Below are 23,410 nucleotides of genomic sequence, written 5' to 3'. Positions count from 1 at the left end.
AGCATTTGATTTACAGGCCCCGGCACCCTCAGTGCACTTTACTGTGGACTTACCAGTAAATCAAACAAGCCAATCATGGAAACACCAATCCATAATACAATTTACAATAGGAGCACTTTCACTTTAACACTGAACAGCAGTGAGAACGTACGCAGAGACACTGAACCAGCAAAAACAGAGTCAAAACTAGGTCAGAAAGGAAAAAAACACGGGATACATGCCAAAAGATAGCAGGTATAACAGGGGCATTAATAGTTATCGATAGATCTCGATGATGAGAAGAACCAGTTTCTAGAAAATATTGTCCGAAGGGGTCCTTACACCTAAGAAGGTTTGACAAGGGGGTCTCGACATCAAAAAGTTTAAAGACCACTGCCCTAACAGGTCAAGTTTGCGCTCTAGAAAACACTAAAATAATAATAAATAATCCCAGGCTTCCCCTGGGTGGGGGTGAGCGGTGCAGGCTGAGGTCCCGCTGCAGGTGTGGGGAGCTTGGCCTAGGCTTTCGAATTTACCACACATGACAGGAGTGTGTAACAAAAAATTAGACCTCATGTCAATATGAGAGCACTGTTCACTGCACTATTTTTGAGTCTTGAAGCTATCGAAAACTAGAAGAATGCCGATAAAGTACCACAAGAATGTTGTAAAAAAAATGGGAGTTCCAGGTCTGCTTTCTGGGCCTTTTCACTGTTTTGTATAAGTCCTTTCTTTGTTTTGTTGCCGGTTGCAAGTCAGCAGTGCTCTGAAGAACAGCTCCTCGTCCGTGATTGGCAGCTGCTATGGATCCAGTGTCGGAGGCAGCCCGTGGTCCCTGCTCTACCGTGCTGAGGGGTGGGGGCGGGGCGGGGCACAGAATCCTTGCAGCAGCGCGCCCTTTACGCGTAGCTCCATCTAGCGCGTCCTTTACGCGTAGCTTCGTCCAGCTCGGCCTTTACGCGTAGCTTCGTCCAGCTCGTCCTTTCCGCGTAGCTTCGCCTCCTGTAGATAACGGGTGGTAAAGGGCCGCCCTGCATGTTATTGTCTCAGGGCAGCACCTGTTGTGTTCTTTATCTGAAAGAACCTTTCGACTCCCGAAGCCCTGAACAGATGAGTCCGAGGTTTTCGGAAGCCCGAGAGGTGTTGTTCCGCAGGTGGGAGATAAGGCCGAAGGGCCTGTCCCCCTCGTGGCCTTGACTCCGGGGCAGCTGTGCACATTAATAGTTTGCTAAACGTTATCTCTCTCTCGAGTGCTGGATCCCCACCTCCCCTCCCCCACACACAAACCCAGAGCAGTGGCCCCACCGTGGATGACAGCCCGCTGCGAGGACGGGTCAGGGAGCTGCTCTCTTTGGAATAACTGTGAACCTATTACCCCTGTTCACCTCATGCAGGCCCAGTGAGGCCACAGGTTATAGATACATTTCAGAAGGTGAAACCTGGAGCAGCCTGGCAGCTTCCAGCCAGACCGGGCCAACCAGGCTTCACCAAGCACTGGTAAAGACATCTCTTGCTGAGCTTGGATCCAATGCCTTTATCTTGTACCGAGCAAGGAAATCTTGCTGGACGTTTGGTGAATTCCTGCTTAATTTTAAAGTGGGACATTTGCATATGGGCTTAATTGAGGAATCTTCATAATCGCAAATAAATCCCCTCTCACAACTGGAACTCTCCCATGGGTGAAATGTGGTCGTTTTCTCCATCATTCTTCCCCGGCTTGTCTCTCATGACCTCTTTCTGTGTGTACATCTCTCTGACTGGAAACTTACTGGCCTCTTTCTATGTCTGCACTTCTCTGACGAGACACTCTCAGCAGGAGAGACATCGAAGGGAAGGGAGACAGGAAATAACAGAGTTAAAGAGGATGGGACAGCGAGAGACTCTAAGTAGCAGGAGAAGGGAGTGGTAGATGAGGTAGAGATACAGGTAAGGAGAAGCACAAGATAAAGGTAAAGGTGAGGGAGCCAGAGAGTAGGTTAAAGAGAGGCAGGAAGAGGTCGGTAGAGTAAAAGAGCTTGAGACCCATGTAAACTCTTAGCGTGAGGTAGAGTGGTAGAGAAAGCCCAAGACCGGTTGGGGGAGATGTTGCGAGGAAGAGAGGCTCGGGCACACCGAGACATGAGACAGAGAGAAGTGAGATAGAAAAAGTGTGACTTAGAATTAGATAGAGAGGAAGAGAAACACAGTGGTCGAGGGACTAAAACAGAAAGAACAGGAGGCGAGGTCGAGAGATGAAGCGGGGGAGTAAAGTAACTGGTGTTTGAGGTAATGTGAGAGTGCAATAGTTTGAGTAGCGAGTACCGAGGCAGTGAGACAAGTGTGTGATAGAGAAACTAGATGCAGAGGGTGAAGTAAAAAGAGGCAAGTTAGACACAGGATCGATAAGGTAAAGCATAGAGAGCGAGAGAGCCCTTGCGATACACGGTGATATGAGAGTTGGGTGTGAGGCAGAGAGAGTTTGAGGGTAGGGAGGTACTGACTTAGAGGTACGCCCCGATGACGGTAGGAGGGAGATAAGGTTGTGAGAGAGAGATGGGGTCAATAGAGAGGAGATAAAGAGACCAGACGTAAAATTAAAAGAGAACCTTTTTTGTACAGACACTATTAATGTCACAACAGGAGACAGACCCCTGACTGTCCTGATAACTTCACCTGGGGGCTTTTTGAAAGCCGGGGGTCCTGGGTCATTGTAACTGTGCCTATGCCTTCAAACAGCCAACAGCTATGCCCCCCCTCAAGGAGTGGGGGTGGCTACTGAATGACTAGCAGTGGAGCAAAGCTTGTAGTGAGAGGCTACCCTGGGCCCTGGTATTGTATTGTAATTGCATTTATATGGCACTTACTACCCCTGGCTAGGCGCGGAGGCGCTTCGGGGCAGGTAGCACGCTACTCCATGATCCAAAGTTAGCGGTGAATCCGCTCGTTGATAATACATTTGTAAATATGTTGGTTATTGGGTTGGTCTTGTGCTCCGAGGTCAATGAAGCGATTCCTCCACTTTCTAGTGGTGGAGGCAGTTAGCAGGCGTTAGGGGTGGTATTAGAGTGAGTTCATGCAAGTGGAAAAAAGGGATGAGTAAACGGCGTGAAGGAGGTTAGATATTGTGAGATTGTCAGGAGACTTCACACACAAGAGGAAATTGGGATTGATGGAGCGGGATGAAGAGGTAGGTCCCAAAAGGTGAGATCCTGCAGGAAAGGTTACTCAGAAGAAGAGTTTATGGTTTGTAGGTAGGGGGTGAGGTTACTTTACTGGAGCGTAGTAGAGTAAGGAGGCAGGCATGTGAGTAAGGAACACTCACAGGCTCCTAGGCAGGCAGAGTATGGGGAGTAAAGAGAGTATCATGCAAATAACAAGGCAGGGAAGGGAATAACCACCAGCTATAATCAGGCTCATTTTCATGCAGGGTTTTTAGGAATGTTGACAGAGGATGCAACCCGGAGAAACATAAAGAGTAGACAAGAAAGGCTAGAAGTTGATGAGCTGTGGGCAGGCGATGTGAGTGGTCGCATCTTGGGTTGTAGATGGGTTTGATACAGTCTATCCGTTTTGTACTTAGATATTGTACATGATAGAAATTTGTATTTTTCTGCCCTAAACTTTCTGAGGCCTTCCAGGTGTTTTCAGCTGCCTGGGCCTGTTAATTGTTCCCCTATCAGGAATGCATATTAGCCCAGACAGTGAACAATAGGACCTGGGTGTAGCTGGGAGAGGGCCATACTGCCAGGATTGGCAGGGCAAAGCTGTTCCGTGCCCCACTTACATGTGAAAGGAGCTGCCTCGGCCTACCCACAAAGAACCTGACGCCAGGCTTTTGTCACCCCAAACATCTTTAGACCTGGGCAGGGAGGTAGGACATTCCAGAAATATCTGTGGGGTGAAAACTTCAGATGTTTTTTTATACCTCAAAGCTGGAACCAGGTATAAATAGCAGACCCTGGGACCCACCCTTCAGTGCACTTCTGGACCTGCAGAAGACTACGGAAGGACTGCCTTGTCCTCCAAAGATCTGCCCTGCTGCTTGAGGCCTGCCTTGCTTCTCAAAGGACTCCTGTGTTGCTACCAAAGAACTGCCCTGCTGCTTGAGGCCTGCCTTGCTTCTCAAAGGACTCCTGTGTTGCTACCAAAGAACTGCCCTGCTGCTTGAGGCCTGCCTTGCTTCTCAAAGGACTCCTGTGTTGCTACCAAAGAACTGCCCTGCTGCTTGAGGCCTGCCTTGCTTCTCAAAGGACTCCTGTGTTGCTACCAAAGAACTGCCCTGCTGCTTGAGGCCTGCCTTGCTTCTCAAAGGACTCCTGTGTTGCTACCAAAGAACTGCCCTGCTGCTTGAGGCCTGCCTTGCTTCTCAAAGGACTCCTGTGTTGCTACCAAAGAACTGCCCTGCTGCTTGAGGCCTGCCTTGCTTCTCAAAGGACTCCTGTGTTGCTACCAAAGAACTGCCCTGCTGCTTGAGGCCTGCCTTGCTTCTCAAAGGACTCCTGTGTTGCTACCAAAGAACTGCCCTGCTGCTTGAGGCCTGCCTTGCGTCTCAAAGGACTGCTGTGTTGCTACCAAAGATCTGCCCTGCTGCTTGAGGCCTGCCTTGCTTCTCAAAGGACTGCCTTGTCCTCCAAAGGACTGACCCGGCTGAATGGGGCCTGCCTTGCTTCTCAAAGGACTGCTGTGTTGCTACCAAAGATCTGCCCGGCTGCTTGAGGCCTGCCTTGCTTCTCAAAGGACTGCTGTGTTGCTACCAAAGATCTGCCCTGCTGCTTGAGGCCTGCCTTGCTTCTCAAAGGACTGCTGTGTTGCTACCAAAGATCTGCCCTGCTGCTTGAGGACTGCCTTGCTTCTCAAAGGACTGCTGTGTTGCTACCAAAGATCTGCCCTGCTGCTTGAGGCCTGCCTTGCTTCTCAAAGGACTGCTGTGTTGCTACCAAAGATCTGCCCGGCTGCTTGAGGCCTGCCTTGCTTCTCAAAGGACTGCTGTGTTGCTACCAAAGATCTGCCCTGCTGCTTGAGGCCTGCCTTGCTTCTCAAAGGACTGCCTTGTCCTCCAAAGGACTGACCCGGCTGAATGGGGCCTGCCTTGCTTCTCAAAGGACTGCTGTGTTGCTACCAAAGATCTGCCCGGCTGCTTGAGGCCTGCCTTGCTTCTCAAAGGACTGCTGTGTTGCTACCAAAGATCTGCCCTGCTGCTTGAGGCCTGCCTTGCTTCTCAAAGGACTGCTGTGTTGCTACCAAAGATCTGCCCTGCTGCTTGAGGACTGCCTTGCTTCTCAAAGGACTGCTGTGTTGCTACCAAAGATCTGCCCTGCTGCTTGAGGCCTGCCTTGCTTCTCAAAGGACTGCTGTGTTGCTACCAAAGATCTGCCCGGCTGCTTGGGGCCTGCCTTGCTTCTCAAAGGACTGCTGTGTTGCTACCAAAGATCTGCCCTGCTGCTTGGGGCCTGCCTTGCTTCTCAAAGGACTGCTGTGTTGCTACCAAAGAACTGCCCTGCTGCTTGGGGCCTGCCTTGCTCTTTAGAGGGTTACCCTGCTGCTTGAGGCCCGTCATGCTGCTTGAAGGAGAGAGGGCCATTGCCTTGAACCCAGAACTTCTAGAGTGACTCCAAGGGTAAGTTGGCTGACTTTCCGTTCCGAGCTACATGGACACAACAGGCTCCAGAGGCCTCCCTGCAACTGCCCATCTGACCTACTGGCCCTGCCTGGAACTGCATCACTTGAAAACATCACTAATGGCGCTCGAAATCGCATCATTGATGACCACACTGTGCTTGATGGGGGTCCGTGTTATAGTTACATCAGTTAATGATAACTGGTGAATTTCATTCGTTTTTAGAGTTTAAAATGCTATGTTTTGCCTTACTATAGTGTCACTTTATCCTTTGTTTTTTCTAAAAATCGCTTATAGAGATGCCACCGGACCCTACTCATCAGAACTAGAACAGATTTTATGGGGTAGAATCAGAAAGGCCTTCTCCACTCGAGGGGTAGAGCTGAAAAGGCCGGTGCCCCTGACCTGTGATTAGGACTGACGCACTGACTGGCCTCGAAGACAGGCACAATGTGCGTAACAAGGTATTGCGATGACGACCACTAACTTCGGATTACAGAGTAGCGAGCTACATGCTAAAAACACATAATCGTCTCGTTAAGAGTAGTACGCGCTTCATAAACCGCGGGCCACATTTATGGTATTTTGTCACAGGAAAGCGCAGCGAGGCACCGTGCTACGCCGCCCGATGCCAAAGTGAAAGGGCGGGAATGCACCGTATGAAGCAAGATGGTGCGTTTCAGTCCTTTCTCCCTGTGCTGGTGGCGTTTCGTCAGCCTCGCGCCAACGTAAGCGCCCTTGCACCATGATGCAACGGTGCCTCCGGTTCAAGGCAGAATTGTTTTTGTGGAAACTTCCTGCACAAAAACAACCCAGCCAGGCATTTTCCTCTTTCCATGTCTGCAGCACACATGGGAAGAGGAAGAAACTATGAGAATTTAAATATATTTCTCCTCGTTGCGCCTCACCTCGGGAGGCGTACGGATTTGACGCTTCCGCAGGTTGACATGACTTTGTAAATCTGGGGCAGCGTCAGATTCCATGGGTGTTGCTTGGGAAAGCCCACCGCAACGCCCATGGAACGCCTCCGGGGTGCAGAGGAAGGCAGCGCAGCAATTTGCGCTGCATCGCCTTACGCGTGATTTATAAGGGCCACTAAAAGCCATGCAGGGTGGCTTTGTGTGGCTTCATATATTTTTATTGGGGCCCCGCATCACGCATGTAGCACTTTACATGGTGCAAAAGTGGCACAGGGCTCTCATAAAGAAGTCCCCCCAATTACAACACAATAAACAGAGGCAGGGCCCACTGCAGCCAGCCTGGCCTTCATGCCTTGAGTGCACGAGCCCAGGCTCGAACCTCTGGTAACAAAACCACATTCACCGGTGAAACGATGAACACAGCACATAGTAAAGTTGTTGCAACTAAAGAACGCAAAGCACTGATTCACAAGTGCGCTTGCCACCCTCGTAGAACACAGGGACCCAAAAAGGCACACGTTTGGTAGTCACTAAATGTAAAGTTACATGGAAAATGAATTTACTCGCTAGTAATCTTAGATCATCACATGGGTGAGTAAATGTTCCCCAAGAGGCTTGTTGTGGGCATACCCAGGCGGGGTTGCCTACCTCAGCAGGTGCAGACCCACACACTTCCGAGTGTGTGCACATGTACAAACACTTCTAGGCACAATATCACCCCGGATACTCCCGTCAAGGGCAGGAGTAAGACCCTATTCAGCGACGAAGGGGAGAGAAGTCTCCATAATTGGTCGGGTGCAGAGGAAAGGGTTTGCCAAAAGAGAAACAAAGCTTGTTAAGAGGCATCTGGGTGGCGCGAGCACTCGGGCACTAAAGTACATTTGTACATGTATGCCCACGTGGAGGTATGCCCTCGCATGTGAGTAGCACTAGGACGGGGACCCAAAGAGTACGCTCTGACGTCACAGGCAGTGCCTCTCAGGTGGCAAACATTAAGTGCCGGTGTAAAGAACGCTGCCCTCAAGACCGCACCAGAAACATCCTCTGGGTTAGGTACCGGAAGCGGATGTGTGAGCTGACATGTTTGCTCACAAGTGCCAAGGCGTGCACCCTTCAATGATTCATACACTACGAGTGAAAAGACGCGCAGCACCTCTATTTAAAGGGATAATTAAGGTGACAGAGATGACGTAGGTTCTCTACAACATGCATTATCTGTAGCCTGAGGTAGTGAGGTGGGCTCGAAGAGAGACTGCCTGAATCTCACCCCACTAATTGGCTGACTGAGAGCTGAACAACAACGTCTGAGTTTTAATCCCGGCTGCACCATTCGACCACATTGTGTTATCCTGCACAATAGATCTGTCTCCCTATGGTTAGGTTCATATTGCTGGGACATTTTGAAGCGCTAAGAAATGGACTCAAAAGGAGTAGAAAGCATTTCCGAAAACGTAGCTTTCGAGAAAATGTTTAATGGCGCGCTCGGCTTTCTGTGGGTGTATTTGTACACACAAGCAACTGACTCAAGGTCAGCAGCAGTGCGAGCTTCATCCCCTGCAGTGCAAGCTTCACCACCTGCACTGCGAGCTTCATCCCTAGCAATGCAAGCTTCACCACCTGCACTGCGAGCTTCACCCCAGCAGTGCAAGCTTCACCACCTGCACTGCGAGCGTCATCCCCAGCAGTGCAAGCTTCAGCACCTGCACTGCGAACTTCATCCCCAGCAGTGCAAGCTTCGCCACCTGCACTGCGAGCTTCATCCCCAGCAGTGCAAGCTTCACCACCTGCACTGAGCACTTCATCCTCAGCAGTGCAAGTTTCACCACCTGCACTGCAAACTTCATGCCCAGCAGTGCAAGCTTCACAACCTGAACTGCGTGCTTCATCCCCAGCAATGCAAGCTTCACCCCCTGCACTGCGAGCGTCATCCCAGCAGTGCAAGTTTCACGACCTGCACTGCGAGCGTCATCCCCAGCAGTGCAAGCTCCACCACCTGCACTGCGAGCTTCATCCCCAGCAGTGCAAGCTTCACCACCTGCACTGAGCGCTTCATCCCTAGCAGTGTAAGCTTCACCACCTGCACTGTGAGCATCATACCCAGCAGTGCAAGCTTCACCACCTACACTGCGAGCTTCAACCCCAGCAGTGCAAGCTTCACCACCAGCACTGCGAGCTTCATCCCCAGCAGTGCAAGCTTCACCGCCTACACTGCGAGCGTCATCCCCAGCAGTGCAAGCTTCACCACCTGCATTGAGCACTTCATCCCCAGCAGTGCAAGTTTCACCACCTGCACTGCGAGCTTCATCCCCAGCAGTGCAGGCTTCACAACCTGAACTGCGAACTTCATCCCCAGCAGTGCAAGCATCACCACCTGCACTGCGAGCTTCATCTCCAGCAGTGCAAGCTTCACCACCTGCACTGAGCGCTTCATCCCCAGCAGTGCAAGCTTCACGACCGGCACTGCGACCTTCACCCCCAGGAGTGCACGTTTCAGCATCTGAGGTGCGACCTTCACCCCCAGCAGTGCTAGTTTCAGTATCTGAGGTGCGAGCTTCAACCCCAGCAGTGCAAGCAAGCAAGCTTCATCCTCTGCAGTGCAAGCTTCACAACCTGAGCACACACATCTGTGCAGCACAGCCAGCTGCTATGCATCCTCCTTACATAAAGAACAAATACAGCATGAGACACACACATGTCCCCTCCCCACCCCGCACAAGGGCAGCAGCTCGTGCTGTGCGGTGGCAATAGCAGGGAATGTTTCTTGTAAAGAAAGATAGTGCAGCACGCATATCGGCAGGATACACAGAACAGGTACAGAGGGACGGTATTAGTGCAGGCCTCTGTCACACACAGCAGTGCAGGGTCTCTTCACACACAGAATAAATAGGAATCAGCGCAAACTTCATTAATGCAACCTGCGTCTCCATGCAAGTCACAAAGTGTTGATGTATTTATGTTAAAACCACCTAAACCATCTATCCTCTGTCCCCATAGCATATTTCAAAGTACGCTGATCAGTCTCCTCCAGTAAAACTGGCCGCAGTTAGGACCCCCTCCTCCTCCAGCCTATCTTGGCCCCCAGGGGCCCACAAACAGCACTTGCTAACAATGGCTTTAAGACAGGGCAGGTAAGTCTTGGTAGAGTTTGTGTTGCAAGACTTTAATAATACCTTCCGGCACTAGTTTACGCCCCTAGCTTTAAATTCCTCCACTAGCTTCTACTCTAGCTTAACTCCCTGCACTAGCTTGCACCCCTAGCTTAACTCCCTGCACTAGCTTGCACCCCTAGCTTAACTCCCTGCACTAGCTTGCACCCCTAGCTTAACTCCCTGCACTAGCTTGCACCCCTAGCTTAACTCCCTGCACTAGCTTGCACCCCTAGCTTAACTCCCTGCACTAGCTTGCACCCCTAGCTTGACTCCTTGCACTAGCTAGCTTGCACCCCTAGCTTAACTCCCTGCACTAGCTTGCACCCCTAGCTTAACTCCCTGCACTAGCTTGCACCCCTAGCTTAACTCCCTGCACTAGCTTGCACCCCTAGCTTAACTCCCTGCACTAGCTTGCACCCCTAGCTTGACTCCTTGCACTAGCTAGCTTGCACCCCTAGCTTAACTCCCTGCACTAGCTTGCACCCCTAGCTTAACTCCCTGCACTAGCTTGCACCCCTAGCTTGACTCCTTGCACTAGCTTGCACCCCTAGCTTAACTTCCTGCACTAGCTTGCACCCCTAGGGGATATGTACAAGAGAAGTGTACTTTTTTACAAGGATATGGTGCAAGCTTGCGTTTCCCCCTGCGCTGGCGCAACACTTAGCAGTGTAGCACCAACGCAGGCCCCCTTGCAGCATAGTGCAAGGGTGTCTAAGTGCAGGGGAGGATTGTTTCTGTACAGGAAGGTGTCCCTTCCTTCACATAAACATTCCTAAAATGCCATTTTGTCACTTTTATGTGTGTTGCTTCATGCAGCACACACAGAAGTCCCAAAATGACATTTTTTACAGATTGTTTACGCACAGGAAGGGGCACCTTCCTGTACATAAACAAACCATGCCATGCAGCACACATTGGAAAAAGCAAAAACGAGGAGAAATAATGTATTTCTCCTGGTTTCACCAAGTTAAACCCAGGTTTTCCCTGGTCTTCATTTTGCGCGTGCCTCCTATGTTCTCTGGCCTTGTACATAGGGGGCAGCGTCAAATACAATGGGTGTAGTGGTGGGACGCCCACCGCAACACCCGCTGCCCTCCCCTTTCACGCTAACCATAGTGTGAAAGGGGCCTTATTTCAAGGCAGCGTTAAGCTAAGTAAATAAGGCAAAGCCCCTGTCGCCACCACAGCGGCGTTAAAAGTGACGTTGTGGTGGCGTTAGGGGCTTGTACATATGCCCCTTAGTTTAACTTTCCAGCACTGATTTACGCCCCTAATTTAACTATCTGCACTAGCTAGCACCTCTAGCTTAACTTCCTGCACTAGCTTGCACCCTAGCTTACCTTCCTGCACTATCTAGCACCCTAGCCTAACTTCCAGCACTAGTTTACACCCCTTGTTTAACTGCCTGCACTAGCTTGCACCCTAGCTTACCTTCCAGCACTAGTTTACACCCCTTGTTTAACTTCCAGCACTAGTTTACACCCCTTGTTTAACTGCCTGCACTAGCTTGCACCCTAGCTTACCTTCCAGCACTAGTTTACACCCCTTGTTTAACTTCCTGCACTAGGTTGCACCCTAGCTTACCTTCCAGCACTAGTTTACACCCCTTGTTTAACTTCCTGCACAAGCTTGCACCCTAGCTTCCCTTCCTGCACTAGTTTACACCCCTTGTTTAACTCCCTGCACTAGCTTGCACCCTAGCTTCCCTTCCTGCACTAGTTTACACCCCTTGTTTAACCGCCTGCACTAGCTTGCACCCTAGCTTCCCTTCCTGCACTAGTTTACACCCCTTGTTTAACTGCCTGCACTAGCTTGCACCCTAGCTTCCCTTCCTGCACTAGTTTACACCCCTTGTTTAACTCCCTGCACTAGCTTGCACCCTAGCTTCCATTCCTTCACTAGTTTACACCCCTTGTTTAACCGCCTGCACTAGCTTGCACCCTAGCTTACCTTCCTGCACTAGTTTACACCCCCAGTTTAACTTCCTGCTCTAGATTAAACCCCTTTACACACTTTGCCTCCTTGGTGTAGTACGACTGAGCACATGTTATGAACTTGGCTATTGCGCTCATAATTCTGGAAGCTCACAGTATCCGAGAGTACCCGAAAGTCACCAAAATGTGCCATGTTGGAAAAACAGAAAACAAAATGCGAATAAATGGACGTGCCAGGCAGTGGGCAGAGCCTCTTACCTCGCAGGTCCTGCGAATAGGCCGCCATGATGGTCTTCATGGCGTCTGCAGACCCCCGCGGGTCCGGACCTCTAGTCCCACATCCAACTCAACGCCTCGTCCAGTCTCTGCCACAAGTGCCCAGGGACCCGACTCTTAAAGTCCCCAAAGCCCAGCTCTGGGAAGTGCCAAGTCCTGGGGGCGGAGAGGTGGGCCAGGACAGGTGGGCCAGACACACCGGTGGTGCCGGCAATGTCAACCCTCCATCCAGGCAAGGTGTTGAAGCCTTGTCTGTGGGTGCCCAGTGACCGCCTCTGCCACCCCTCCAGCGAGGGAATGGTACATTCCCTGACAGTGTTGCAAGGACCAGTGACACTGCTGCGTGCCGATGGACTCCGACCAACTGGAGAAGCGCCAGCTTCGTGGTTCATTTATCTGCTGGAGGAGGGCGCTGCACCTTCTCCAGCCCAGGTCAAGGCCGCCGTGACGTCACCGCCCCAAACCCAGGCCGACGTCCACACTCACTGGTGCAAGCGGAGCGAGGCTACGGCGCCAATTGGGTTTGGAAGAGGGTGGGAACTTGGAAGTCACCCCATATCTGCACACAATATAACTGTAGTGTGGCATTTAAATGTTAAGGAAAGAGAAGTATTTTTTAATGTACGACTTTAGACCCTGCTGCGCCAAACAAGTGCTTAAACCCTGCCCTTGTGTATGCAATGCGTCGAAGTGAACGGCCACTTTTAACTTATGCACTGAGCGGGAATCTGGAACAGCCTTAAAATGAAAATACCCCCCACCCTACTTTGAAGGAAAGCGCTTCTGGCACCAAGCAAGCGAAGCACGTCATCGTCACCCTCCCCAGAAGGGCTCTCTTCTCTCTTCCATCCATGCATTTAATTCATTCATTCTTTCATCCTAACATCCGCCCACTGCTGTCCAGCATTTCACCTTTACATGTCATCCATTCATATATTCTGTCATCTATCGTTCAGTGTTTCATCTCCAAACCTGTCCATCAAACCTATACATCAAGCCTGTCCATCCATCCATCATCCCTCTATCTACCCTTCCAGTCATCCACTCCACCCACCCTTCCACTCATCCATCCACGCTGCCTTTCACAAATCCATCCATCCATTCATCCAAACTTACACCCATCGACACTTAAATCCACCCTTTCACTCATCCTTCCATCCTTTCACGCAGTCATCCACCCTTTCACCCATCCAAGTATTCTTTCATTCATTCATCCTTTCTCTCATTTGTCCAGCCATCTCTCTATCCACCCTTTCACTCACCCATTCATCCAGCCTTTCACCGACACATCGAACCATCCATCCTTCCTTTCACCCACTCACTCACCCACCTTTTCACGTTAATGACGAGCCGTTGTGTGCTCAGCTGCAGACAGAAGAGGCACATCAGGAACTACCCCCCCCCCCTCCCCCAGGTTGGATTGGGATTAGAAACCGGCCCTGGCACGCAAAAAAAAGTGGCCCACATTTGCATATTGCCTTTCCGCAAAACACTGCTTCAGCGAAGTTTTATATACATCTGAAAACAAGTGAGGCCACTTCTGCTCAGGCCCCCCGCCCCTACTCAGTATGCACACATTAATGGGCCGGCCCAGAGAATGAAAGGGAATGACACCTCTGCCCGTTGATAAAAGGGAGGTAATGGACGCCCATCTGCCTCCAGAAAGGCCACTCAGGTACCCAATGGGCTGCTGGCGACATCTGAATACACCAGACACAGACCAAATCAGCCCCTAGGCTGCCAAAACAGCAGCCCATGCCTGGAACTTCGATACCCGCCCCTCAGCCATTGCCCGAGTGCCCGTTCTACCAATCCGACCCTCCACTGTAGCTGCTAAAGCAAGGGGGGTTCACAACGCCCTGATCAACACAGTCAAATGAGACTGTCTCCATCAATCGATCTCTGCGCCCAGCTGTTCCTCGGACTCTATCCCTGCCTCACCACTCCCAATTTTTCTGTCTACCTCTTCTCTACGTCATCAGACCTGCCAACGTAAAAATATTTTTCATCATGTGAGCAGAGGGCGGGGCCTTGGAGGGGGCGGGGCTTTGTGCTGAAAACTACCTAAGAGGCACTCTGACACCCACCAATCCCAACAACGCCCAAAAAAATATTAAAATAAGCAAAAACAAAGGAGTGCAGATGTCCTGGGGTGTTCTCACACCCCTTAATGGACACTGACTGCTTCCAGCTTCCAGAGAGTAGCTGGAAAGGCCGTCTTTGTAAAACTTTTCAGCTTGTCTTCCCTGACACCGGGCGATATCAACACCATAACACAAGGATATCGGCATTACAGGCAGGAGTGTTTTTGGGCAGGAAAGGATAACTTTTGGCACAAAACAACCCTTAGAGACATGTTTCTCTTTCTATGTGTGCTGCAGAATATGCAGAACACATGGAAAGAGGAATCAAGGAGAAATAAAGATATTTCTCCTTGTTACACCTCTGTCGAGTAGGCGTGCCATTTTCGCGCAAACTCAGGTTTACAAGTGTTTGTAAATATGGGTTTCCATCAAAATACATAGGTTGAGGCATGGGAATGCCGCTGCTCCACCGATGTAACCCTCCCCGACGCAAAGTAAGCCACGCATGGCAGTACCACACCCTGCCTTGCGCTACTTTGCATTTAATAAACCAAGCAAAGCGGCTTTGTGTGGCTTAGTAAATGCAAAAAAGGATTTTGAGTTGGGGCTGCTCCATTGAAGTGATGCAACTCAGACGCAAAATCATAATAAATCTGGGTCTTGCCTCTTTGTACCTCTCCCATCGCTTTCTACCTCCACTTCACCTTTCTTTGGGTCTGGCTAACTTGTATATCATCTCTCTCACTACCTTACCAATCACCACCTTCTTGCCTTTTCCTCTACCTCCTTCCCTAGCTACCCTCTCTGACTACATGTGTCACCTCAATCACCCCCTTTCTGTCTCATGCCTCTATTATTACTTCATATCACCTCTACTACCTCAACCATCACTTTTGACCTCTTTGCCTACCTGTAGCGCTGTGTACCTACCCCATCCCTCGATCTCTACTCTCCCTACTTCAACCCTCACTTTTTATCTCTTTCCCTACCTTTAGCGCTATGTGCCTACCCCATCCCTCGATCTCTACTCTCCCTACTTCAACCCTCACTTTTTATCTCTTTCCCTACCTTTAGCGCTATGTGCCTACCCCATCGCTCGATCTCTACTCTCCCTACCTCAACCCTCACTTTTTATCTCTTTCCCTACCTTTAGCGCTATGTGCCTACCCCATCCCTCGATCTCTACTCTCCCTACCTCAACCCTCACTTTTTATCTCTTTCCCTACCTTTAGCGCTATGTGCCTACCCCATCCCTCGATCTCTACTCTCCCTACCTCAACCCTCACTTTTTATCTCTTTCCCTACCTTTGGCGCTATGTGCCTACCACATCTATTGATCTCTACTCTCCCTACTTCAACCCTCTCTCTGCATCTAGTTGCATCTCACATCTCTGCATCTCTCTTCCCTCTACTTCCCCTCTCATTCAATCTCATCTGTCTTTGTCTCACCTCTATCTATCCCTCACCTCTCTCCCTTATCACTCTTTCAACTCTTTCACTCACCTCTGCCTCATTTGTCTCTGTATCTCAAAACTCTTTCACTCAGTTTTTTCTATTTGTTACTTGTTGTTTTTGGCAAATAACAGGAATTCTATCCTGGTGGGGTCAAGTTGCAGGCAGGCACTGGACATTCAGGTCTGCACGAGGTGCAGGCAGTGTCTGGGGAGTTGGATGTCTGAAGCAGAGAAGGCTTTCAAGTAAAGTTGTGCATCATCTGCATATTGGTGACTCTTGATGTTGTTTAGTGTACGCAAAGCCCAAAGGGGCTCTATTTAGAGGAGGAACATGAAAAGGGAAGGTATGGAATCCTGCAGTACGGCACAGGTGGCAGGGATCTGTTGGCACCTGGAGGTGCCCATGTGAACAAACTAGTGTCAGTTGGGAAGGCTCGAGGACGTCCAGAGAAGGACATTGTCGGCTAATCCTATTCAAGACTCCAGGGTGTGGAAGGGGGGGGGGGGGGGGGGATCAACTTGGTGGACGGCACCTGAAAGGTCCAGCAATATCAGGAGGCAGAGCTCATCTTCACCGGTGTCAGGAGGGAGTCATCTATGAGGTGTGAGGTAGCGGTCTCCGGGCTGCAGCCTGATGCGGAGCCAGATTGGTAGATTTCAGAACAGGGATGTATTGAGTGAGACGACCCAAAAACAATCTTCTGGACCCCAGAAATATGGTTCTGTGGTAGCAAAGCCATGTGATGAATGAATACAAGTGTGTGAGGAATGAATACAAGTGTGTGAGGAATGAATACAAGTGTGTGAGGAATGAATACAAGTGTGTGAGGAATGAATACAAGTGTGTGAGGAATGAATACAAGTGTGCGAGGAATGAATACAAGTGTGTGAGGAATGAATACAAGTGTGCGAGGAATTAATACAAGTGTGTGAGGAATGAATACAAGTGTGCGAGGAATGAATACAAGTGTAGGATGAATTAATACAAGTGTGCGAGGAATTAATACAAGTGTGTGAGGAAAGAATACAAGTGTGTGAGGAATTAATACAAGTGTGCGAGCAATTAATACAAGTGTGTGAGGAATGAATACAAGTGTGTGAGGAAAGAATACAAGTGTGTGAGGAATTAATACAAGTGTGCGAGCAATTAATACAAGTGTGTGAGGAATGAATACAAGTGTGTGAGGAAAGAATACAAGTGTGTGAGGAATTAATACAAGTGTGCGAGCAATTAATACAAGTGTGTGAGGAATGAATACAAGTGTGTGAGGAATTAATACAAGTGTGTGACAAATTAATACAAGTGTGCAAGGAATTAATACAAGTGTGCGAGGAATTAATACAAGTGTGCGAGGAATTAATACAAGTGTGTGAGGAATTAATACAAGTGTTCGAGGAATTAATACAAGTGTTTGAGTAATTAATACGAGTGTGTGAGGAATGAATACAAGCATGCGAGGTGAAAAGAATGGAGGGAGGGAGCTAGAAAGAAATGAGGTTCAGGTGAGACTGGGACATCAGGAGGATGAATTTGCGGTGAGACTGCAATGGGTTTAGGTTGAGGTGAGGTTGAAATGAAGCTGTTGTGGGGGTAAGGTTGAGCTGGAGATGAGATGCTAGGATGAGGGTGGACAAGGAGTGAATGAGGTGAAGATGTGATGAGATTAGGTTGCAGAGGCTTGAGGCAGAGGCAAGAGGAGGATATAAGGTGACTATGAAGATATGAAGGGGTGAGGTTTGACAGAGGTACATGATGCATCAGGTGCACAACTTTACATGACTGGTGTCAGGGAGCAGCAGTGCTTAATTTGAGCCGGTGGTTTCAGGTGCTCGGCACAGACACTTAATTCTCAGCACCGGCACATGGTGGCGCCGTTTGTTTCATTTAGAGACAAGCACAACAATCGTTTATTAATTAAATATACACTATGAATGACTAATACCTGCTTCCCAAGCCATTCTTTTAGATTTGGGGTCCTGTAATTGTCAGAATTCTCCCACATGTAGGGGTGTGAAGGTTATTAGTGGTGTTGTTACGGTAACTGGCAGTGCGGACTGTGGCGATGGGTGGTGCAAGCAGAAGTGGCCTCTTGTCTTGGGCCCTGCCACTTATGTTTTTTACAAATTAAGCACTGGAGCAGTCAGGACAGGGGTAGCACCAGAGCCTGTCTGCTACTCCTCTTCTTCTAGGATCTTGACCATCATCTGCGTAGGTGAAAAGGAACCGCCTCCCGCTGCCCATGGGCTGGGGACAGTGTCTCCAGGTCAAACATGAATCAATGTAACATTTAGGAATGAACTACATAGGAGGATTAAGATGGTTTGAGGGGCGCTGATACCTTGGCAACTAACCTGCAACATGCAGGTGATTCTAGTCACATTCTCTTCACAAACTTGGGCGTACAAATGCTTCCAAATGGAGGACATTCCGCAATTGTCCAACTGAACCTTGCGACTGCCTTTTATATTGAAAAATTGGCTGCGGTCTCTTTTATTGTCTGGATCAAATGAAGCCATTTGGGGCTTTTTTCCACTGAACTATCTACATAACATTTAAATCAATGACCTGCATGTTACAGGTTATGCTTTGTAGCAGGCACATTTACCATCTAAGCTATCTAGTGGTGAATCTACCCTGTGAATACTGGGTTATGTTTGCTAGGAAATACAGAATGCGGCGCTGCAAGCCATCTTGCTGCAGCGAGCTGCGTCATCAGGAAAGTGCATGGATGCGTTGTATTTACAGCACTACAATGCATCTCTGTGCCTTCCTCCGCGCTTGTGCACAATTGGCTGCCTAGCGCCAACGCAGGCACCCTTGCACCATATTGCAAGGATGCCTGCGCAGCTGCGATGATTGTTTTTGTGCAAGAAGGTCTCCCTTCCTGCACAAAAACAATCATTGATGGCCTTCTCCTCTTTCTCTGTTTGCTGCGCAATGCAGCACACACAGAAAGAGCAAACAACGAAGAGAAATAAAGGTACATCTCCTAGTTGCATCACTTTAATACCTCCCCTGGAGAGGCGATAGAATCTGACGCATTCCAAGGTTTACGAAAACCCTTGTAAATCTGGGACGGCGTCACAATCTACGGGTTTTGCGTGGGAACACCCACAGCAACACCCATGGAATGCCCCTTTCACGCAGAGTAATGCATGAAAGAGAGCCCTATTTACAAGGCTATGAAAACTCTCGCAGGGACGCTTGGCATGGCCTAGTAAATATGGCTCAGCATTGTGCGCCACTGCGGCATAAAAAAAGGGTCGCTCTGGTGGCTCCGCGGCCTTGTAAATATGACCCACAGAGCGCACAGATCTCTCCACACATGCATTAACCACCAGTTATCTTACCTCAATTTCTGCCCCTGCAGCAGGTGCCTAACCCCATAAGATATTTTCAAATGCAGCTTGTTTGGGGAGAATTAAGTGAGCCAAAACAAGTTTGCTGTCACTTTGTCCTAGTTGCCAATTTCTTTGGTGCAGCATTAAAAATATATATATAAATTGACTTTAAAACTTGTTCCTCATGAGTCCCCTCCTGACTTCATCCCTTTTCTGATCCACACCATGACCCCAATGTATGGGATCTTGGAGTAAATTGTTTTCATTTCCATAACTCCTACTACATATTTTAAGACCCACTTGTAGCATCAGACAGGTGAGATGGAAGAGAGACTCTGCCCTGTGCTTGTAGAATTTTTATTTCGTACTGCATGCTCCTCTCGTTTGCTTTATCAAACTTAACCCTAGCTATTAATAATTTTATTCTTGGAAAATAAAATTTAATCAGAACTGTTGAAAAGGCTTAGAAGGTTGGCAAAGAGAACAAGTGGCAACGGGAAAGGGGGAAGGTCCATGTCTTTCGTGAATATGCCGCCTTATCCTGCTTTTATGCTTTCCATTCTGGTACCTGTAGTTTCCATATGCTACTCAAATTGCAGGACTACAAGCCCCAGAATGCAAGACAGGACTGCTTGAGCACCTTCTAACTAATGCATGGTGAGAATGTAAATTGTATATTTCATGTTGTTTGTATAGAGATTCGTGTTTTTTTTTACCTCCTTTTAAAACGTAGGCAAGCCTTAGCACTATTGAACACTGCACTGCCATTCTGTTATCCTGTGTTGTACCTTGCACATTTTAGCCTAACTGTTCTAGTAAGCAGTTCCATGCTTAATTTGAGGCGGTGGTTTCCGGTACTCCATAGCCGCACTTAATTGCCAACATGGGGCCCTAGGACAGCCTGCCACATGGGGGCGCTGTTTGTGTTTCTTAGAGCTGACCACAACAACAGCTGTTTATTAATTCAACATGCATTAAAAGGACTAATCCCTGCCTCCGAGCTATTCTTATAGCGCTGGGGGCCTGGAATAGCCTGAAGGGCCACACTTGAAGAGTGTCATTTTCGTAGGTGTGTTTGTAGTGTCACCGGCAGGGCTGGTGCGGTAATGAGTGGGGGAAGCTGCAGAGGGTCCTGACACAGCCCTGGCACTTAGTATTTTACAAATTTGGCACCTCTCTTCTGAAGTTGGCACAAGGAAGCAAAAACTGGAGGTCAGAAGTTTCACCATTCGACTCTGTATCAAGTAGTCAAGGTCTCTCGCTCTTCTCACGAGAAACGCCGAGTTCCAGTCACGAGCGCCTGTCTGCAGTGTGTCGTGTCCCTTCCCCCGTATAAATGTAGCACCGGAGTGTATGGATTTTAGCATTAACCGCTCCAGCTGCCCGGGGGTGCAGCTCTGGCCGTGGTTTTGATGTTCGGCCCTCCGCCTGTTTTTAAAGCTTGCTGGCTTTCTTGCATTCAGCATGTGTCGGACTTCTGTGAGCTATCCCAGTGTCTGTTTTCACAAGGACCCTTGAAACGACAGGCGCTTGATTCTGACAGGCAGGTCAGAGTAGTTTTAATGTTCTGGCATCTGAGCTTCGATGCGCTTTGAACTCTCACAGTGACAAGGATATCTCCTGTCCAGCACGTTTTTTTAAAACCAGTTCTATCCCCGGCTTGTGATTCATATTTCCACAAGACATTTTGCACAGTGCAACAAGAACGTATATGATAGCGACAACAGTTGGAGTTTCTAATTTAAACAAGCATTGGCATAGCCAATAGGTCTCGCCTTTGGGACCTTATAAGTATTTAATTATGCAGCAGAATATCCTTGGTGCAACAACATCAGCTGTTGCATGGCTAAACACTTATGAGGTCCCAAAGGCGAGACCTATTGGCTATGCCAATGCTTGTTTAAATTAGAAACGCCAACTGTTGTCGCTGGTTTTCTATGTTGCCTCAATCACCGGTTGTGACTCATTGGTTATACTGCATATGCGCGTGCTACTGTACACGGGACAGACATCACCCGGTGCATAAAACACATTACTTAGGGTGCATGCAGAGTTTACAGAAGACATGCATGCACAGGACACGTGCAGGGAAAACCATAAGGGCGCGCTCTGGGAGGGGGCGATTCATGAGGACTTGTGTGAAAAAGAGGTGGCTTGGAGTTTTTCGTTCATGATATGGGTTAACTACTCCCAGCTCTGGACCCCATTCTGTCATTTATCTTACCTGGTCCCTAGTCCATCCTCTTCTCTCGCACTCTCCCCCCCACATCCGAGCTCCATCCATTACAGACCAGATGCTCTTAGCCCAGCTCGGATAATTCTCCGCACCTGGTCCCTCCCTGACTGGTACCTAAATCCAACGCCCTTTAGCTCCAATTCCCGTCTGAGCTCTGCCCCTGACAGGCCTGGTGCCCTGGGCCCGATCCTGACCATTCTCCCAGCCTCTCCCTAAATCCACCGTTCCCTCTCACCCATCTGTATCCAAGCCGATCCCTTACAAGCTCAGACCTTATGTCCACCGTCCAGATGCACGCGTGACGAGGGGGAGGGGCGCTTCACATCCACAGGATGAGGGTCCAGTGTTTGTCTTGCGCTTGTACCCACAACACTGTTATGGGACCGCAGGACGTGTAGGGAAATATACGGCTAACACCCACTGACGTGAACCTTCTGTGCAGTCACATTTACAGGATTGTGTTAAAGCATTTACACAGCTCTTACTACCCTTGTGCATGGTGCTGCAGCGCGTGCCTACATTTGTTTCACGGTGCACCATGTCGGATGTGTGCTTGGAAAGATGCAGTCTTTGATTTTACCTTATGTGTGAAGTGTTTCCATGTGGGGTGTGAGGTTAGAAAGATGCTGTCTTTGATTTTACCTTATGTGTGAAGTGTTTCCATGTGGGGTGTGTGGTTAGAAAGATGTGGTCTTTGATTTTACCTTATGTGTGAAGTGTTTCCATGTGGGGTGTGTGGTTAGAAAGATGCGGGCTTTGATTTTGGCTTATGTGTGAAGTGTTTCCATGTGGGGTGTGTGGTTAGAAAGATGTGGTCTTTGATTTTACCTTATGTGTGAAGTGTTTCCATGTGGGGTGTGTGGTTAGAAAGATGCAGGCTTTGATTTTACCTTGTGTGTGAAGTGTTTCCATGTGGGGTGTGTGGTTAGAAAGATGCGGGCTTTGATTTTACCTTATGTGTGAAGTGTTTCCATGTGGGGTGTGTGGTTAGAAAGATGCGGGCTTTGATTTTACTTTATGTGTGAGTGTTTCCATGTGGGGTGTGTGGTTAGAAAGATGCGGTCTTTGATTTTACCTTATGTGTGAAGTGTTTCCATGTGGGGTGTGTGGTTAGAAAGATGCGGGCTTTGATTTTACCTTATGTGTGAGTGTTTCCAAGTGGGGTGTGTGGTTAGAAAGATGCGGTCTTTGATTTTACCTTATGTGTGAAGTGTTTCCATGTGGAGTGTGTGGTTAGAAAGATGCAGGCTTTGATTTTACCTTATGTGTGAAGTGTTTCCATGTGGGGTGTGTGGTTAGAAAGATGCCGGCTTTGATTTTACCTTATGTGTGAAGTGTTTCCATGTCGGATCAGTGGTTAGAAAGATGCGGTCTTTGATTTTACCATATGTGTGAAGTGTTTCCATGTGGGGTGTGTGGTTAGAAAGATGCGGTCTTTGATTTTGGCTTATGTGTGAAGTGTTTCCATGTGGGGTGTGTGGTTAGAAAGATGCGGTCTTTGATTTTACCTTATGCGTGAAGTGTTTCCATGTGGGGTGTGTGGTTACAAAGATGCAGGCTTTGATTTTACCTTATGTGTGAAGTGTTTCCATGTGGGGTGTGTGGTTAGAAAGATGCGGGCTTTGATTTTACCTTATGTGTGAAGTGTTTCCATGTGGGGTGTGTGGTTAGAAAGATGCAGGCTTTGATTTTACTTTATGTGTGAGTGTTTCCATGTGGGGTGTGTGGTTAGAAAGATGCGGTCTTTGATTTTACCTTATGTGTGAAGTGTTTCCATGTGGGGTGTGTGGTTAGAAAGATGCGGGCTTTGATTTTACCCTATGTGTGAGTGTTTCCATGTGGGGTGTGTGGTTAGAAAGATGCGGTCTTTGATTTTCCCTAATGTGTGAAGTGTTTCCATGTGGGGTGTGTGGTTAGAAAGATGCGGGCTTTGATTTTACCTTATGTGTGAGTGTTTCCATGTGGGGTGTGTGGTTAGAAAGATGCGGTCTTTGATTTTACCTTATGTGTGAAGTGTTTCCATGTGGGGTGTGTGTTTAGAAAGATGCCGGCTTTGATTTTACCTTATGTGTGAAGTGTTTCCATGTCGGATCAGTGGTTAGAAAGATGCGGTCTTTGATTTTACCTTAGGTGTGAAGTGTTTCCATGTGGGGTGTGTGGTTAGAAAGATGCGGTCTTTGATTTTGGCTTATGTGTGAAGTGTTTCCATGTGGGGTGTGTGGTTAGAAAGATGCGGTCTTTGATTTTACCTTATGTGTAAAGTGTTTCCATGTGGGGTGTGTGGTTAGAAAGATGCGGTCTTTGATTATTCCTTATGTGTGAAGTGTTTCCATGTGGGGTGTGTGGTTAGAAAGATGCAGGCTTTGATTTTACCTTATGTGTGAAGTGTTTCCATGTGGGGTGTGTGGTTAGAAAGATGCGGTCTTTGATTTTACCTTAT

General features: G+C 48.7%; 1 protein-coding gene across 1 annotated transcript in view; it reads right to left on the bottom strand.

The window, feature by feature from the left end:
• LOC146829675 (diacylglycerol O-acyltransferase 2-like) overlaps nt 1-12,220 on the bottom strand; it is a 192,305-nt gene extending 180,085 nt beyond the window's left edge. The window contains exon 1 of the mRNA XM_085608348.1: nt 11,837-12,220. Coding sequence (XP_085464474.1) covers nt 11,837-11,876 — 40 coding nt within the window. The 5' untranslated portion in view covers nt 11,877-12,220. The remainder of the gene's footprint in view (nt 1-11,836) is intronic.
• Between the last annotated feature and the right edge of the window lie 11,190 nt (nt 12,221-23,410).

The sequence above is a fragment of the Triturus cristatus genome, chromosome 5_2 (genome assembly GCF_964204655.1).
Source record: "Triturus cristatus chromosome 5_2, aTriCri1.1, whole genome shotgun sequence".
Taxonomy (NCBI): Eukaryota; Metazoa; Chordata; class Amphibia; order Caudata; family Salamandridae; genus Triturus; species Triturus cristatus.
Note: the sequence above shows the minus strand (reverse complement) of the source record. Positions and strands in the feature narration are given on the sequence as shown.